This window comes from Salmo trutta, chromosome 17 (genome assembly GCF_901001165.1).
Source record: "Salmo trutta chromosome 17, fSalTru1.1, whole genome shotgun sequence".
NCBI classification, from domain to species: Eukaryota; Metazoa; Chordata; class Actinopteri; order Salmoniformes; family Salmonidae; genus Salmo; species Salmo trutta.
The window spans coordinates 20,117,373-20,137,253 of NC_042973.1; the positions used below are offsets into that span (position 1 = coordinate 20,117,373).

Genomic DNA, 19,881 nt, shown 5'->3' on the forward strand with positions numbered 1-19,881 from the left:
CAAAGACTTCATTAATCTTAAGTAAACAAGCAATTTCCTTTGCCCAATTTATTGTTTGCCTCCTCTCTTTCACACTCTCAATCTCTCTCTCCCTGGATTTTGCAAACACCTGGACCATTTTATCTTTCATTCAAAGCAGACAGATGTTTAGAGTTAGTTTACTTCATGAATAAAAAAAAATAAAACACTTTTCATTGTCTGAATACAAGACAAGAAAGGAGGTTACTTATTAATGTTTGAGTGTAAACCAGTCTTGTGGATAAACAACTTCACTGTTTACAATTGATCCTGGACACATAATAGATCATGAACACATTTAAGATTCTGCTAAATATAGCGTATTTAGTGCATATTTAATGCGTATTTAATGCTGTTATGCAAAATGTATCAAACAGCAAAACATAAAAAATCCATTCACTCTAAAACAACAACATGCCAATGTAAGACAGAGCTACTGTCTAAGATAGTGGCAGATTCCCCTCTGCTCAAATCTCTGCTACAAACATCAATATTACATTACAACCCATCCGTCTCAACACAGCAGCCGGCCTGCTGGTCCATGTCTTAAATATTTCAGTCCTGGCACTAGTACAATACTCTATTATTTACTGTGAAAGGCCAGCCTCCGAGTGACAACTAACATAGGGAGGTCTAAACGTAATTGTTGCTGTGTATTAAACAGAAGAAACAACAAGGAGGCATAGGGTTATATGCTGTGTTCCAGATGTACACACACACACACACACCGGCACGCACACACACACACGTATGCAAAGTAAACACACACAGACTTAAACCCACATACTCAAGCAAACTCTGACCTTTGGCCACCACAGCACAGGGCCATCGTACCCATAAATCACTACTGTAACAACATGTCACAGAGTCCAGATGGCATCTCTGAGGCTACAGTCAAGGATCAGGCAGGGGAGCATTCATAAGTGGAGAGCGCTTTAACAATGGAACAACCATAGGCAATAGTCACACATTCACAGCAGGGCATTGATGTTAACTTCAAAATATCTTCAACCATCAAAGTCTCCCAAAAAAACTGGGTCTCCCATTTCAGTCTTTTCTCAAACAGGTTTATACTATTCTGAGCAGCTGTGTGAGCTGGAAAATCCACCGTGATGACTCAAAGCAAAGAAGCCCTGTGCTCATAGTACTGAATCAAAGATGGTCAATGGGATACCTACTCCTGTTAGGATGCTAAACATTCACTGAGAACACAAGTCTTGGAAAATGCACAGGAAACAAAGGTGCATACATTATGTTAATCTGAAACTGGTGCAGCACAACGTGGAATGAGAAGCAGATTCCATTGCATTACCTTGATGAAAAGGCGTTTTGTTTTACAATGAAGGCTGTAAGCATGAAATACTGTGCTGTGCTGGATCAGGGAGGAAAGGAAAAAGGTATGCTGTATGTACTGTATGCCTACTGGTTTACGACACAGAAAACGCAGTATACAAAATGGAATACAATACAATCTCACATGGGCATACAAATCAAATTCCCCATGTCCTTGTTGTAATAACAAAGGCACAGAGACAGACAAGCTCTCACTGAATGACCAGAAGACATGCCACTCAATGGGAGAGCACATAGCCTTTAGTGGCTGGGTGAATTAGCATCGGTAGTATATATGCCTGGGAGGTAGTCTTAACCCTCGTCTGTCACGAACCATCCATCACCTTTGAGAGAAGTGGCTGGCTGTGCTACCGGAGAATAAAAACCAAACCCACTGTGATCTCCATCCACCTCCTCTCATTCCACTAGGTAGCAGCCAACGTTATTGCTAACAAAAACAAGGTAAATTGTGTATAGCGTATAGTCCTCTGTGAAAAAGCAACATTGCCAGTGGGATGAGTTGGTGTAATTCAACGTAAAATTAGTGGTTGTGATATTCCGATATTTTTTCTAGGCCATGATAAATTATAAATGATGCAGCGGAATGCGTCAGCAAGCAACACATTGTCTGGTTTCCATTTAGTTACAAATTGATACATAGTTGAACACAAATGGAAATAGCAGAATGAATAACTTCATCTATTATGCCGGAAAGACAAGGGCTTTCATTTGGAAAAATAAAACAAATAAACAAAGAATAAGTTGAAATATCAGTGACCAGATAAAAAGCTTGGCATTTATTGGACAAATGACTCTCATTACAATTATAAATACACTCTGAATTTCTCATAAGAATTCTTCATAAATGAGACATTACTGTACTTGTAATTAACTAAGTGTGCATGCCTACCATGTTGTAGTGTAGGTAGTAAAGGAGAGAAGAGGAGCTGCAGAGTACTGTATAGAGTGCTCTATATTCTGCTCATCTCTCATTTTTAGGATTACATAACGCCATTGCAGAAATGTTGTGCTGAAGCCCCCTCTGTCGCTCACCATCGCTCTTCATGTTCCATTTCTCCATGTGTATCTCCCCCCACTTCTCCCTATCTCACACTCACTCAAGCCCACACACACACACACACACACACACACACACACACACACACACACACACACACACACACACACACACACACACACACACACACACACACACACACACACACACACACACACACACACACACACACACACACACCCCATCTGTTCCTCCTGCACTCTGTGCCCTGCGCTACTCTACCCTGTGGCCTGTGAAGTGCATTGGCCCTACCTGGCTCCAGCTCCAGAGAGAGAGAGAGATGGGAGGTCTACTCTGCTCTCTGTTCCCGCTATGTGCCCTGAAGCTCTGGGCTTTAAGTGTTAAACTCTGATCTGAATAGACTGCCCTCATTTTTTAATTTTATTTTTAACCTTTATTTAACTAGGCAAGTCAGTTAACAACAAATTCTTATTTACAATGAAAGCCCACCCCGGACAAACCCAGACGACACTGAGACAATTGTGCGCTGCTCTATGGGACTCCCAATCACGGCCGGATGTGAAACAGCCTGGATTTGAACCAGGGACTGTAGTGACGCCTCTTGCAATGAGATGCAGTGCCTTAGACTGCTGCGTCATAATGGTGCTGAATCTGAGGGTGGGAACCAGACAAGCAGTTAGGCTTGACATGACTTTCAAAGGAAAGCCAAGCTCAATGCCGATTGAAGACATAATAATCCTAGCAATTATGAACGATCAAAGCAACTATAGTGTTGTAAATGCATTTAAGATGCTTGCTTTTGTGTAGGAGGGAAATGGCTAAGTGGCTTCAAACTCTGACATTTAGTTTTAGTCTAAAAGTAAATGGTGGAATCATCCAGGTAATTCATAGGGTAATTCAATAGATTAAGGCTTGAAAGATGTGCAAGGACAGAGTAGCTACATTATCAGATACCTATTCTTCCGCATAGAGGAAACATAATAGCACTCAAGACATGTTCTCTTTCCTGGCCTAAGTGAAGACTGCACCATTCAATATTTATAGAGAGCAGCACATGGAATAGAGTCATGATCCCTTCATATCCTGTTTATGCTCTGTGTGTGTGTGTGTGTGTGTGTGTGTGTGTGTGTGTGTGTGTGTGTGTGTGTGTGTGTGTGTGTGTGTGTGTGTGTGTGTGTGTGTGTGTGTGTGTGTCCGTGCTTAGTATGTCACGTGGTTTTCTTTGCCACTCTAACCATTACCCTAACATGACAAAATACTTTTCAGTTGTCTTTGTAGGGCTGTATTTCTCATTAAGGCTCGCCAGAAGAGGACTGAAGAGGACTGGCCACCCTTCAGAGCATGGTTCCGCTCTAGGTTTCTTCCTAGGTTCCTGGCTTTCATGGGAGTTTTTCCTAGCCACCGTGGCACTTCATCTGCAATGCTTGCTCTCTAGGTTCTGTACAGCACTTTGTAACATCTGCTGATGTAAAAAGGGTTTTATAAATACATTGAATTGATTGACTGATGACTTACCAAAGAGCCTGCGGTGGAATATGAACTTCCCAGCAAACATTCCGGTGACAATGGCCATCAGCCACGATATGACTTTGAGGACACTCCATCCTCCACCAGGGTACTTGTTCACTATGAAGGAGAAGCAGTTTCCCACCACTATCATGTGAGCCTCTGTCTGGCTGTGGGAGACAGGGTCCTCAGCAAAGATAAGGAAGTTGCAGAAAGTGACGAGGTAGGCCACAAACAGACGAGACCAGGGGTGCTGGAAATAGTACCGCAAACAGGGATCTATATCCATTTTGAAGGACCCCAAGCCACAGTCCACCTGAAGAGGGAGAGAAGATTGTTGCCTGAGTGAAATCTGCAACAGATTACAGTGGAAATATTACAGAGTTCATGAGATTACAGAGGAAAAACTAGAGATGTCCGTCCAGACTGAGATTATTCTATATTCAGACTACTCAGATTATTCTGTAGCGTGATCACCACACTAAGAGCAGCAGGACAGACAAGTGGTCTATCATCCAGACTGAGATTATCTGAGAAACGGCTTTCAGTCAGGTCAACAGTGTAGTTTCAGAGCATCATTATGGTCATCTACTCCTCAAATGGTGTCACATTTGTATTTATTTTACATTTCTCTTCCTTTTAATCTATTACTTCGCCAGGGATGACCTTTGACGTCAGAGGTTTTCCAGAGACCATTCACTCAATCAATAAAATGATCTAAAGATACAGTATCACACAAGGCAGTCTCTTGGAGCTGCCTCACATTCACTGCCTAGCTGCTTGTCTGGTTCCCACCCTCAGATTTAGCACCATCATGCTGATATTTTGGTTCCACTGCCAGGCAGTGCTTGGGTCAGTTCTCAACAGGACAGTGAGTATTTTTAAATCTGTGGACTATTATTCGCTCCAGGACTCCACCTCGTCACTCACTCACTGCCGTGCACATTCTTGGCGGTCTCAAATCTTTTCCCTCCGGTCTCCTCCGACCCTGTTTCCTAAAATATCCATACTGGGAATTTGTATGATGATGTAAGGCCCCAGATATGCAGCAGTGTCAAACTGGGCTATGTGGATATTACATTTCACCAGCATCATGTGGTGGTATAATGTGGTACCCTTGGTATAATGTGCTACCCTAGGTGTTGTTGATGTTATGACTCAGGGGAGGTTTATGACAAATAAGTTAACATATGGATTTTTTTAAGATGGTCATACCAAGGAAGTTTTAGCTACTTGATTTAGAATATATATATATATAATAACATTTTATGAGGAAACATTGAATTTGTCCTTACTGCTATAAGCCCATGGCCCATTGAATAACAGATTCATACATGGAAAAACAGAAAAATGAAACATTGAATTTGTCCTTACTGCTATAAGCCCATGGCCCATTGAATAACAGATTCATACATGGAAAAACACAAAAAATGTATCAAAAAGAAGTTCGTTTTAAAGTGTCTGTCCTACACTACATGGCCAAAAGTAGGTGGACACCCATTCAAATGAGTGAATTTTGCTATTTCAGCCACACCCGTTGCTGACAGGTGTATAAAATCGAGCACGCAGCCATGCAATCTCCATAGACAAACAATGGCAGTAGAATGGCCATACTGAAAAGCTCAGTGACTTTCAACGTGGCACCGTCATAGGATGCCACCTTTCCAACAAGTCAGTTTGTAAAATGTCTGGAGCAACAACGGCTCAGCCGCAAAGTGGTAGGCCACACAAGCTCACAGAATAGGACTGCCGAGTGCTGAAGCACGTAGTGCATAAAAATCGTCTGTCCTCAGTTGCAACACTCACTACCGAGTTCCAAATTGCCTCTGGAAGCAGCGTCAGCACAAGTACTGTTCGTCGGGAGCTTTAAATGAGTTTCTATGGCCAAGCAGCTGCACACAAGCCTAAGATCAACATGCGCAATGCCAAGCGTCGGCTGGAGTGGTGTCAAGCTCGCTGCCATTGGACTGAAGCAGTGGTAACACGTTCTCTGGAGTGATGAATCATGCTTCACCATCTGGCGGTCCAACTGACAAATCTGGGTTTGGAGGATGCCAGGAGAACCCTACCTGTCTGAATGCATTCTGTTAACTGTAAAGTTTGGTGGAGGAGGAATAATAGTTTGGGGCTGTTTTTCATGGTTCGGGTTAGGCCCCTTTGTTCCAGTGAAGGGAAATCTTAACACTACAGCATACAATGACATTCTAGAACCCCTTTGGGATGAATTGGAATGCCGACTGTGAGCCAGGCCTAATCGCCCAACATCAGTGCCCGACATCACTAATGCTCTTGTGGCTGAATGGAAGTAAGTCCTCGCAGCAATGTTCCAACAGCTAGTGGAGGGCCTTCCCAGAAGAGTAGAGGCTATTATAGCGACAAAGGGGGGACCAACTCCATATTAATGCCCATGATATTGGAATGAGATGTTTGACAAGCATTTGTCCACATTAATATATTTTTTTCACCTTTATTTAACCAGGTAGGCCAGTTGAGAAAAAGTTCTCATTTACAACTGCAACCTGGCCAGTGCGACATAAACAACAACACAGAGTTACACATGGGATAAACAAGCGTACAGTCAATAACACAATAGATAAATCTGTATACAGTGTGTGCAAATGAAGTAAGGAGGTAAGGCAATAAATAGGCCAATAGTGGCGAAGTAATTACAATTTAGCAATTTACACTGGAGTGATAGATGTGCAGATGAGGATGTGCAAATAGAAATACTGGTGTGCAAAAGAGCAGAAAAACATACTTTTGGTCATGTAGTGTATATCTGAGCGATATAAGAAAGATCAGGAAATTATTATATATTTTTTACCCATATTTAACCCCTTTTTTGGCACAAAACTACTTCCATATACACTGAGCATCCAAAACATTAAGAACATTATGTCTTTCCATGACATAGGTAGATTGACCAGGTGAAAGCTATGATCCCTTATTGATGTCACTTGTTAAATCCACTCCAGTCAGTAGGGATTGAGTATTATCTGAGATGGGCCCTGTCATTAGACACAGCTCCGCTGTTGTGACGATGGGGAGGTGCATCTGTGTATCCAGTTCATCGAATTAATAGAGTCGATGTCTGCGCCCACGCGGAACCTTAATTAGCATAATTAAGTTAGCATAGCATTATATATATATATATATATTTACTTAACCTTTATTTAACTAGGCAAGTCAGTTAAGGACAAATTCTTATTTACAATGACGGGCTACCCCATCCAAACCCTAACCCGGACGATGCTGGGCCAATTGTGTGACAGGTTGTGATACTGTCACACCCTGATTATAGAGAGCCCTTGGTTCTCTATGGTGTTGTAGGTCAGGGCGTGAATAGGGGGTGTTCTAGTCGATATATTTCTGTTTGGGTTTGAGTATGGTTCCCAATTAGAGGTAGCTGATTATCGTTGTCTCTAATTGGGGATCATACTTAACGTGTCCCTGTTCCCACCTGCATTTGTGGGATATTGTTTGTGTATGTGCTTGTTGCACTACATTACTTCACGTTTCGGTGCTTGTTTATTGTTGAGAAATTTCACTTTTAATAAAGATGTGGAACTCAACACACGCTGCGCCTTGGTCCGTCCATTATCACGACCGTGACAGATACAGCCTAGAATCAGACCAGGGTCTGTAGTGATGCCTCAAGCCCTGAGATACAGTGCCTTAGATCACTGCGCGACTCAGGATATGAAGGGGAAGAGACAGGTTAAATTGAGACATGGATTGACTATATTTGCCATTCAGAGGGTGAACAGGGTATGGTAGTAGGTGCCAGGTGCACAGGTTTGTGTCAAGAACTGCAATGCTGTTGGGTTTTTCAAGCTTATTAACAGTTTCCTGTGTGTATCAAGAATGGTCCACCACCCAAAGGACATCCAGCCAACTTGACATAACTGTGGTATACTTAGTGTATACTTCCATTAATAATTTTAACTTGTACTGGCTACCCTCAGACTCGTATTATGAGGCTTGTATGTGACTTACAGCAAAACAACCAGGCTTGTGAGCGTTCTAGAGCAGAACAACCCATGTAGGCCTACCTGTTCCTGAGAGTATTGCCTTTTCCATAGAGGGGACGTATTAGTGTGTAGCCCTAACTGTTCGGACCTACAGACGGAAGTTGGCAGATCGGCGGTACCGACCTCAGACGCTTGTGGGACCCCCAAGTAGAGCAAACCGTTCGGACTCTACAGACCTTTAAGTGAGAAGACCGATTTTCGGGATGTCTCATGATCTGACAAACACCGCTGTAACTCGGCCTCCTTCCACAGCAGATGCAGTTGGCCACCATTGGCTGGTGCGGTGGGTTGAGACAGCCAACTCCCCCCAAAAAACAGATCTCGCTAGTATAAACAAACAGATTTTGATGGGGATTTTTGTATTATGCTAATTAAGTTTCCGCGTGGGCGTAGACATCGACTCTATTAATCCGATGAACTGGATACACAGATGCACCTCCCCATCGTCACAACAGCGATGCTGTGTCTGATGACAGGGCACATCTAGCCCATCTCAGATAATACTCAATCCATATGCTTTATCAATCCCGAATGGAATGATCTGATTACAAAATTGAAACCTACCTCAGTGCACAATGGTATTTTGATATGGATAGGCCTACAGACACGCACTCCACGCACTTACCTGTTCCACGCTTCTTTGCGTTTCCCTCTCAAAAAGTACTGTCAAAACCAGAAGCCCCGCTCCCGCACGGCTCTCTCTCCTGCCTATCATGCCCCGCGAGGCGACAGTGACGCTCTAATCATCGTAACGACGAGAGCTGAATCGGTTGAGGCGGGATTATCCATGCTATCTGTTGTTGCTAAAACAGATGCACCCCCAAATCCTCTGCCATTGTGTTGGCTGTCCATGCAGCGGCGTGGCAGGGCAGCGAGGCGCTGCTTTGCACAGCCGGAGCGGCTCGCAGGTTTCTATGTGTGATGATGATGCAGCTGGAGAGTCGCGCGGTGGATGGCTGGATGCTTCTATCCCCACGACTGGCGCATACCATCAGTGCATTGCAATGTAATTGCAATATAGCAAACACATTGAGTTTCCCACTGACGGCAGGGTGATGTTCATAGAACATACAAATATTTACCCCTTTCTGTGTTTGCAAACATTGTCGCACGAGGGCGAATGGCGCACGCTGGTGGCAGAACACGGAGGAGTTCTTATAGAACGCCGGCAAATTTAGGGTGATTTACATGCTAAAATCGACACTGCATAGGGTTCTGAGTTAAATAATGTTATGGTTATAAAAAACTAAGAAATTATATTCAGCGTCTCATTACAACATACACTACATGACCAAAAGTATGTGGACACCTGGTCCTCAAACATCTCATATTCCAAAATCATGGACATTAATATAGAGTTGGTCACCTTTGCTACTATAACAGCCTCCACAGTGCAGCGGGGCTTGCTTCCATTCAGCCACAAGAACATTAGTGAGGTCTGGCACTAATGTTGGGCGATTAGGGCTGGCTTGCAGTTATTATTCCAATTCATCCCAAAGGTGTTGGGGATGAGGGCCTTCCCCAAAATGTTGCAACAAAGTTGGAAGCACAGAATCGTCTAATATGTCATTATATGCTGTATCGTTAACATTTCCCATCTCTGGAACTAAGGGGCCTGGACCATGAAAAACAGCCACAGACCATTATTCCTGGTCCACCAAACTTCAAAGTTGGCACTATGCATTCCGGCAGGTAGCGTTCTCCTGGCATCTGCCAAACCCATATTTGTCTGTCGGACTGCCAGATGGTGAAGCATGATGAAGCATCCACTGTTCCAGAGTCCAATGGCAGCGAGCTTTACACCATTCCAGCTGACGCTGGCTGCTCGGCCATGGAAAGCCATATCATGAAGCTCCTGACGAACAGTTCTTGTGCTGACATTGCATCCAGAGGCAGTTTGGAACTTGGTAGTGAGTGTCACAACCGAAGACAGACAATTTTACGAGCTACGCGCTTCAGCACTTGGCGGTCCCTTTCTGTGAGCTTGTGTGGCCTACCACTTCACGGCTGAGCCATTGTTGCTCCTATTCGTTTCCACTTCACAAAAACAGCTATTACAGTTGACTGGGGCAGCTCTAGCAGGGCAGAAATTTGACCAACTGACTTGTTGGAAAGGTGGCACCCTATGATGGTGCCATGTTGAAAGTCACTGAGCTCTTCAGTAAGGCCATTCTGCTGCCAATATTTGTCTATGGAGATCGCATGGCTGTGTGCTCGTCTTTATAGCCAAATCCACTCATTTGAAGGGGTGTCCACATACTTTTGTATATATAGTGTTTTTTGTAATGGGATGTAATTGTAAATCAAAATGATTGTAAATGGTTTTCTTACTACTCTCACCTTTTTAGAATATTGACATTTTGACAGTGTCCCAATTGTCACGTTCGTCATAGGAAGGAGACCAAAGCGCAGCGTGTGTATCGTTCCACATATTTTATTTTAATGTGAAACTTTGCAAAACAAACAATAAACTACAAACAAAACACAAACCGTGACAAAAGAGGTGCAACATGCACTAACTCAAAATAATCTCCCACAAACACAGGTGGGAAAAACAACTACTTAAATATGATCCCCAATTAGAGACAACGATGACCAGCTGCCTCTAATTGGGGATCATACAAAAATCCCAACACAGAAAAAAGAAACTAGAACCAAAACAACATAGAACTAAATAAACTAGATTAAACCCCCCAGTCACGCCCTGACCTACTCTACCATAGAAAATACGAGCTCTTTATGGTCAGGACGTGACACCAGTATGCCAATCACCTACTGTCAAACTGGGACAACCTGTTACTGTCAAACTGGGACACTCCTCTAGGCCATTTTAATGCAGAAAAAATATTTCGGGGGATTATGAAGTACATTTTCTAAATAGGATCAAATGTTACATTTCATTTTCCTCTAATCTGCTATCAGCTAGCTTGCTAGCAAAAGCTACAGTAGCATAGCTGCATTTTACTTAGAAAGATATTACCCCACTAACAATAAACATCCTATCTGGCTATATTCATAACCATACAGGTATATGATGACTAAAAAAGTTTATTTTGCTGTATTTGACCCTGATGAAAATATGAATTGTCATTTTTGAGGGATGAGGTCTTTCTGGTTTCATTCAACAACAAAAAATGTACTCTATAGTGTAGTGTTGAGAATGTTGAGCTGATAGGCCTAGATGAAGCCCATTTTATTTTATTTATAGGCTACATAATTACATATAGGCTACATCATAATTATAATCAAGTATAATACTAATAATGATAATGCTAATAATAATAGTACATTAAATTCTTAAAGTTCCACAAACAATTTACACAAAAAAATGCCGCAGACAGATAGGGCAGCCGTGCTTCTCGCTCCTAAGCAACTTTGCAGTATTTGGTTTTTTTTATGTGTTATTTCTTACATTAATAGTCCAGAATTTTTGTTGTTATTACATACAGCCGGGAAGAACTTTTGGATATCAGAGCGACGGTAACTCACCAGCATTACCAGCATTACAACCAGGAATATGAATTTCCCGAATCGGATCCTTTGTTCGTAACCCCGAGGGCAATTGAACTGATTTCAGAAGCTGATCCAAAACACTGCCGGAGAAGAGGTATTCAGAGTGGACTTCTAGTCCGACTCAGAAGGCGTGCACACCACCCTCTGCTTCTGAGTATATTACTCGCTAATGTTGAGTTTCTGGATAATAAAGTTGACGAGCTCAGCCCGAGGATTTCCTTCCAGAGAGACATCAAGGATTGTAACATACTTTGTTACCCGGAAACATGGTTCTCTCGGGATATACTGTCTGAGTCCGTACAGCCAGTTGGGTTCTCAGTTCATCGCGCAGACAGGAATAAATATCTTTCCGGGAAGAAGGGCGTGGGTGTATGTTTCATGATTAACTACTTATAGTGTGATTGTGTTAACATACAGGGACTCAAGTCCTTTTGTTTACCCGACCTAGAATACCTCACAATCAAATGCTGACCGTATTAACTCCCAAGAGAATTCTCTTCGGTTATAGTCACATATTCACCCTCAAGCTGATACCACGACAGCCTTCAAAGAACTTCACTGGACTTCATGCAAACTGGAAACCACATATCCTGAATTTATTGTAGCTGGGGATTTTAACAAAGCAAAATTTAGAAAAATGCTACCGAAGTTCTATCAACACATCGACTGTAGTACTCGCGCTGCTAAAACACTTGACCACTGCTACTCCAACTTCTGGGATGCCTAAAAGGCCCTCTCCTGCCCTCCCTTTGGCAAATCTGATCACGACTCTATTTTCCTCCTCCCTTTGTATAGGCAGAAACTCAAACAGGAAGTACCAGTGCTAAGGACTATTCAACGCTGTTCTGACCAATCGGAATCCACGCTTCAATATTGTTTTGATCACACGGACTGGGATATGTTCAGGGAAGCTATAAATAACATTGACGAATACACTGATATGGTGACTGAGTTTATCAGGAAGTGTATAGTCACTGAACATACCCACAGTGACTATTAAAACCTACCCTAACCAAAACTGTGGATAGATGGCAGCATTTGCGCAAAACTGAAAGTGCGAACCACCGCATTTAAGGTGACTGGGAAAATGCCGAATATGAACAGTGCAGTTAATCCCTCCGTAAGGCAATCAAATAGGCAAAACGTCAGTATAGAGACAAAGTGGAGTCCGTATTTCGATGTGGCCTGCTACCAAGGACTGTGGGCTCTCCTTCTCTGTGGCTGACGTGAGTATGACATTTAAGTGTGTTAACTCTCGCAAAGCTGCCGGCCCAGATGGCATCCCTAGCCGCATTCTCAGAGCACGCACGGACCAGCTGGCTGGAGTGTTTACAGACATATTCAATATTTCCCTATCCCAGTCTGCTGTCTCCACATGCTTCAAGATGTCCACTATTGTTCCTGCACCCAAAAAAGCTAGGGAAACTGAACTAAATGACTATCGCCCTGTAACACTCACTTATGTCATCATGAAGTGCTTTGAGAGACTAGTCAAGGTTTTATCACCTCCATCTTACCTTGACACCCTAGACCCACTTCAATTTGCTTACTGCCCCAATAGATCCACAGACGATACAATCGCCATTGCCATCACTCTGCACACTGCCCTATCCCATCTGAACAAGAGGAATACCTATGTACTGTAAGAATGCTGTTCATTGACACTGACACTATCTCAGCATTCCACACCATAGTACACTCCAAGCTCATCATTAAGCTCGTGGCCCTTGGTCTGAACCCCGCCCTGTGCAACTGGGTCCTAGACTTCCTGACGGGCCACCCCAGGTGGTGAAGGTAGGAAACCACACCACTTCGCTGATCGTCAACATAGGGGCCCCACAAGGGTGCGTGCTCAGCCCCCTCCTGTACTCTCTGTTCACCCATGACTGCGTGGCCACGCACACCTTCAACTCAATCATCAAGTTTGCAGATGACACAACAGTAGTAGGCCTGATTACCAACAATGATGAGACAGCTTACAGGGAGGAGGTGAGGGCCCTGGGAGTGTGGTGCCAGGAAAATAACCTCTCACTCAACGTCACCAAACAAAGGAGCTGATCGTGGACTTCATGAAACAGCAGAGGGAGCACCCCCCTATCCACATCAACGGGACCGCAGTGGAGAAGGTGTAAACTTTACAAACTTTTACAGATGCACAATTGAGAGCATCCTGTCGGGCTGTATGACCGCCTGGTACGGAAACTGCACCGCCCGCAACCGCATGGCTCACCAGAGGGTGGTGCGGTCTGCCCAACGCATCACCGGGGGAAAACTACCTGTCTTCCAGGACACCTACAGCACCCGATGTCACAGGAATGCCAAAAATATCATCAAGGACAATAACCACCAGAGCCACTGCCTGTTCACCCCATTATCATCCAGAAGGCGAGGTCAGTACAGGTGCATCAAAGCTGGGACTGAGAGACTGAAAAACAGCTTCTACATCAGGGCCATCAGACTGTTAAATAGCTATCAGTAGCACCTTAGAGGTTGCTGCCATATATACATAGACTTGAAATCACTGGCCACTTTAATAACGGAACACTAGTCACTTTAATAATGTTTACATATTTTGCATTACTCATCTCATATGTATACTGTTTTATTTTCTATTCTACTGTATCTTAGTCTATGCCGCTCCGACGTTACTCGTCCAAATATTTATATATTCTTAATTCCATTCCTTTACTTTAGGTTTGTGTGTATTGTGTGTAATGTTGTGAAATTGTTAGATATCACTTGTTCGATATTACTGCACTGTTGGCTCTAGAAACATAAGCATTTCGCTACACCCGCACTAACATCTGCTAAACACGTGTATGTGACCAACAAAATTTGATTTGATTTAAAGAATGTTTTAATACATTTCATTTGTATTTATAATTCAAGTTTATCATTAAAATATTAAAATGACTCATATACTCTCTGATTTATCCTTCTTTACAATAAATAATTAAGTGTACCTCTTTGCCAACCAAGGTGTCCCAATTTGCCAGTATCGACTGAAAAAAATGTGGTCTCAGGACAATTTGTGTTTGAAGAAAAGTCATTCATCCTGTGTCTAATGTAGTGGAGTTCTTAAGCTATTTAGAAAGGTATCATGTTGGGTGTTGAGACAATGGGATGATTCTGTAAGGTGTTCCGGAAAGCAGACCATGAGAAACAAGATTCTCTGGTCTGATGAAACCAAGATTGAACTCTTTGGAATGAATGCCAAGCGTCACATCTGGAGGAAACCTGGCACCATCCCTACGGTGAAGCATGGTGGTGGCAGCATCATGCTGTGGGGATGTTTTTCAGCGGCAGGGACTGGGAGAGTAGTCAGGATTGAGGCAAAGATGAACGGAGCAAAGTACAGAGAGATCCTTGATGAAAACCTGCTCCAGAGCGCTCAGGACCTCAGACTGGGGTGAAGGTTTACTTTCCAACAGAACAACAACCCTAAGCACACAGCCAAGACAACGCAGGAGTGGCTTCGGGACAAGTCTCTGAATGTCTTTGAGTGGCCTAGCCAGAGCCCGGACTTGAACCAGATCTAACATCTTTTCAGAGACCTGAAAATAGCTGTACAGCAATGCTCCCCATCCAACCTGACAGAGCTTGAGAGGATCTGCAGAGAAGAACGGAAGAAATTCCCCAATTACAGGTGTGCCAATTTTTTTGTGTCATACCCAAAAAGACTTGAGGCTGTAATCACTGCCAAAGTTGCTTCAACAAAGTACTGAGTAAAGGGTCTGAATACTTCTGTAAATGTTGCATTTCAGTTTTACATTTTTTATACATTTGCAAAACAATCTAAAAACCTGTTTTTGCTTTGTCATTATGGGGTATTGTGTGTAGAATGATGAGGGGAAAAAACGATTAAAGCAATTGTATAATAAGGCTGTAACGTAACAAAATGTGGAAAAAGTCAAGTGGTCTGAATACTTTCCCAAGTCACTGGGGCTATTAGTCATTGCAATGTGTAATAAATCTTCATATTGCCTATATTTAGCCTAGTCTATAGTTAAAGTTATTGTCCACAGCCAACAAATAGCCTACTGATACTGACTATAATGTGCAGACTGATCCTATCTTTAGCTAACATTCCATTCCTCCCACTGTGCACACACTGGTTGAATCAAAGTTGTTTCCACGTCATTTCAATGAAATGACATTGAACCAACGTGGAATAGAAGTTGAATTGACATATGTGCCCAGTGGGCTGTCATTTGCCAAAGAGTCTTTGACAAATGACAGGAGTGATTGGAGTAGAATAGCTGAACAGAGACAGCAAACAGGCTCATTTATAGTGACTAGATTGTAAACAGTAAATCTGAAAATATCATTAAATGGGTGATGTAATGCTATTTTGTAGCATTCATGGGTGGTCTGGCAATTCTGGCAACTTCCAGAGGGCCGGGATCATCTTTTATTTGGGTTGGCTGGTTGAAACTGACCAAAAAAGTATATATAAATTATTTTTTTAAATGGACATGTACGGTGGCCCATGAGCCTGAGATTTTTGTGTTATTTCTCTGTTGTCATAATCGTCTGTATTGACCATTTAGCTGACCAGTGGAAAACGGCTAGCCCCCCTACCAAGATGGGCCAGCCCAGTTTTCTGATTTGCTGTGGTGGCGCAAATTCACTTTCAAAGTTAAATGCGCATCATCAAAGAGAGTGAGACCCGATCTGACACTGTCAGTCACTCAGTCAATACAGAAAAACGGAAGGGTGGTGCCAAAAAAGTTAGAGAGACCAAAAAAAAAGGTTCTGCTGTGTCTGTGAGGAATGACAGATAATTTGCTGTGGTAGAAAACAGAGAAAGACACACTCACGCACACTGACACAGATCATGTACCCTACTACTGCCAGTTAGGTCTAATATTTTGGCTGGATATTGTATTAATTAAATACTGAGTGTACAAGACATTTGGAACACCTGCTCTTTCCATGACATAGACTGACCAGGTGAATCCAGGTGAAAGCTATGACCCATTATTGATGTCACTTGTTAAATCCACTTCAATCAGCGTAGATGAAGGGGAGGCGACAGGTTAAAGAAGGATTTGTAAGCCTTGAAAGAACTGAAACATGGATTTTGTGTGTGCCATTCAGAGGGTGAATGGGCAAGACAAACGATTTAAGTACCTTTGAACAAGGTATGGTTGTAGGTGCCAGGCTCACCGGTCTGAGTGTTTCAAGAACTGCAACGCTGTTGGGTTTTCCCACTCAACAGTTTCCCGTGTGTATCAAGAACGGTTCACCACCCAAAGGACATCCAGCCAACTTGACACAACTGTGAGAGACATTGGCGTCAATACGGGCCAGCATCCCTGTGGAACGCTTTCATCACCTTGTAGAGTTCATGCCCCGTCGAATTGAGGCTGTTCTGAGGGAAAAAGGGATGCAACTCCCTTTTTGTACACTTAGTGTACAAAATAACGTAGCAAGTCATTAGATTGGCTTTTATAACACATAGGCAAGGCAATAGTCATTTACTAGGCATATATACAGTGCTTTTTAGTAAACACAAGTTGTCATGTATTACAATAAAGGTCCATTTGGGGACTGTCTGTGTATTTTTTTATTGTTTTATAAATGTTTATTCACTTCTGAATCTCAGTCTCAGCCCAGCATGTGAGTTTATGAGTTGTAGTAAGAAGTAACTCTGGTGTCGGATTACATAACATAGCCACAGCACTGATTGCTGAAAAGACCCGCCTATCTCCAGCTTATTTAATTTGTTGAAAGCCTGGTCACTTCTTGGCAGAGAGATACACATCCACATGAACTAGTCCCAATATAGTTCTTTGACAAACACAGAAGGTTGTATATTGAACTCAATAGAAGAAAACAGAGAGAGGGAGAGAGATAGACTACCAGCATCCACATAAACTAGTCTTGGCATCGTTCTTTGACAAACACAGAAGGTTTTATATTGAATTCAGTAGAAGAACAGTTTTATTCTGTTGAACAGTTTTATTCTCTCTCTCAGTTTTATTCTGTTGAATTATATGTAGCCTCATATTTAAACACGTATCTAAAGTGGGCAGGGGAAACACTTGAAATGCAATAATTTGAAATATGTAGTTAGGCTGTTATAAGGTATTATATAAACCACTGATCATCTACAAGGCATTTATTCAGTGATTTTCTTATTTGTCTAATATACAGTGCCTTCAGAAAGTATGCATAACCTTTGACTTATTCCAGATTTTTTTGTGTTACAGCCTGAAATCAACATTTTTTAGATTTCTTTTTTGTCACTCATCTACACACAATACCCCATAATGACAAAGTGAAAACATGTTTTTAGAAATGTTTGCAAATGTATTGAAAATTAAATACAAAAATATACCATTTACATAAGTATTTACACCCCTGAGTCAATAAATGTTAGAATCCCCTTTGGCAGGGATTACAGCTGTGAATCTTTCTGGGAAAGTCCCTAAGAGCTTTGGACACCTGGATTGTACAATATTTGCACATTGTTATTTTTAAAACTCTTCAGGCTTTGTCAAGAAACATGCATGAGAGCATCAACTGTTCCAGATGACTGTCACACTCTCCGCAGCCGATGTCAGCAAGACCTTTAAACAGGTCAATATTCACAAGGCCGCAGGGCCAGATGGATTACAAGGACGTGTACGAGCATGCGCTGACCAACTGGCAAGTGCCTTCACAGACATTTTCAACCTCTCCCTGTCTGAGTCTGTAATACCAACATGTTTCAAGCAGACCACCATAGTCCCTGTGCCCAAGAACACTAAGGTAACCTGCCTAAATGACTACCAACCCGTAGCACTCACCTCTGTAGCCATGAAATGCTTTGAAAGGCTGGTCATGGCTCACATTAACACCATTATCCCAGAAACCCTAGACCCACTCCAATTTGCATACTGCACCAACAGATCCACAGATGATGCAATCTCTATGGCACTCCACACTGCCCTTTCACACCTGGACAAAAGGAACACCTATGAAGAGGACAGAGCACGCCCCCATTCTCATCGATGGGGCTGTAGTGGAGCAGGTTGAGAGCTTCAAGTTACTTGGCGTCCACATCAACAACAAACTAACATGGTCCAAGCACACCAAGGCAGTCGTGAAGAGGGCACGTCAAAACCTATTCCCCCTCAGGAGACTGAAAAGATTTGGCATGGGTCCTCAGATCCTCAAAAGGTTCTACAGCTGCACCATCAAGAGCATCTTGAAGGGTTGCATCACTGCCTGGTATGGCAACTGCTCGGCCTCCGACTGCAAGGCACTACAGAGGGTAGTGTGAACGGCCCAGTACATCACCGGGGCCAAGCTTCCTGCCATCCAGGACCTCTATACCAGGCGGTGTCAGAGGAAGGCCCTAAAAATCGTCAAAGACTCCAGCCACTCTAGTCATAGACTGTTCTCTCTGCTACCGTACGGCAAGTGGTACCGGAGCGCCAGGTCTAGGTCCAAGAGGCTTCTAAACAGCTTCTACCCCCAAGCCATAAGACTCCTGAACAGCTAATCAAATGGCTACCCAGACTATTAGCAACCTCCCCACGCTGCTACTACTCTCTGTTATTATCTATGCATAGCCACTTTAACAACCCTACCTGCATGTACATAATTATCTCAATTACCTCGACACCGGTGCCCTCGCACATTGGCACACTGATTCTGTACCGGCACCCCCTGTATATAGCCCCACTATTGTTATTCACTGCTGCTCTTTAATTTTTTGTTTTTCTTATCTCTTACTTTTTTCTAACTTTGTATTTTTTAGGTATTTTCTTAAAACTGCATCGTTGGTTAAAGGGTTGTAAGTAAGCATTTCACTGTAAGGTCTACACCTGTTGTATTTGACGCATGTGACAAATACAATTTGATTTAATTTATCATTGCTAGACAGCTATTTTCAAGTCTTGCCATAGATTTTCAAGCCGATTTAAGTCAAAACTGTAAATAGGCCACTCGGGAACATTCAATGTTATCTTGGTTAGCAACTCCAGTGTAGATTTGGCCTTGTGATTTAGGTTATTGTCCTGTTATTGCTGAAACGTGAATTTGTCTCCCCCTGTCTGTTGAAAAGCACACTGAACAAGGTTTTCCTGTTGGATTTTTCCTGCGTGTCGCTGTATTCCTTTTCTTTTTATCCCAAAAAACTCCATAGTCCTTGCGATGTCAAGCATATGCATAACATGATGCAGCCACCACCATGCTTGAAAATATGAAGAGTGGTACTCGGTGATGTGTGGTGTCGGATTTGCCCCAAAGATAATGCTTTGTATTCAGGACAAAAAGTTAATTTCTTTGCCACATTTTTTTGCAGTGACATATTTTTTTGTTGTTTTGGCCCCGTACTCCAGCACTTTGGATTTGAAATGATACAATGAGGTTACTATGAGGTTACAAAGTCCCCCCAGTTTAGGGAACCAAAAGTATTGGGACAAATTCACTTATTTGTTTTTTAAAGTA

At 42.7% G+C, this 19,881-nt stretch overlaps 1 protein-coding gene across 1 annotated transcript in view; it reads right to left on the minus strand.

Annotated features, from left to right (window-relative positions):
- The window catches only part of LOC115151823 (transmembrane protein 117), a 79,245-nt gene extending 70,424 nt beyond the window's left edge, over window positions 1-8,821 (minus strand). Inside the window, exons 1-2 of the mRNA XM_029696079.1 lie at window positions 8,552-8,821; window positions 3,905-4,211 (exon numbers count right to left, since the gene is read on the minus strand). Coding sequence (XP_029551939.1) covers window positions 3,905-4,211; window positions 8,552-8,641 — 397 coding nt within the window. The 5' untranslated portion in view covers window positions 8,642-8,821. The remainder of the gene's footprint in view (window positions 1-3,904; window positions 4,212-8,551) is intronic.
- Between the last annotated feature and the right edge of the window lie 11,060 nt (window positions 8,822-19,881).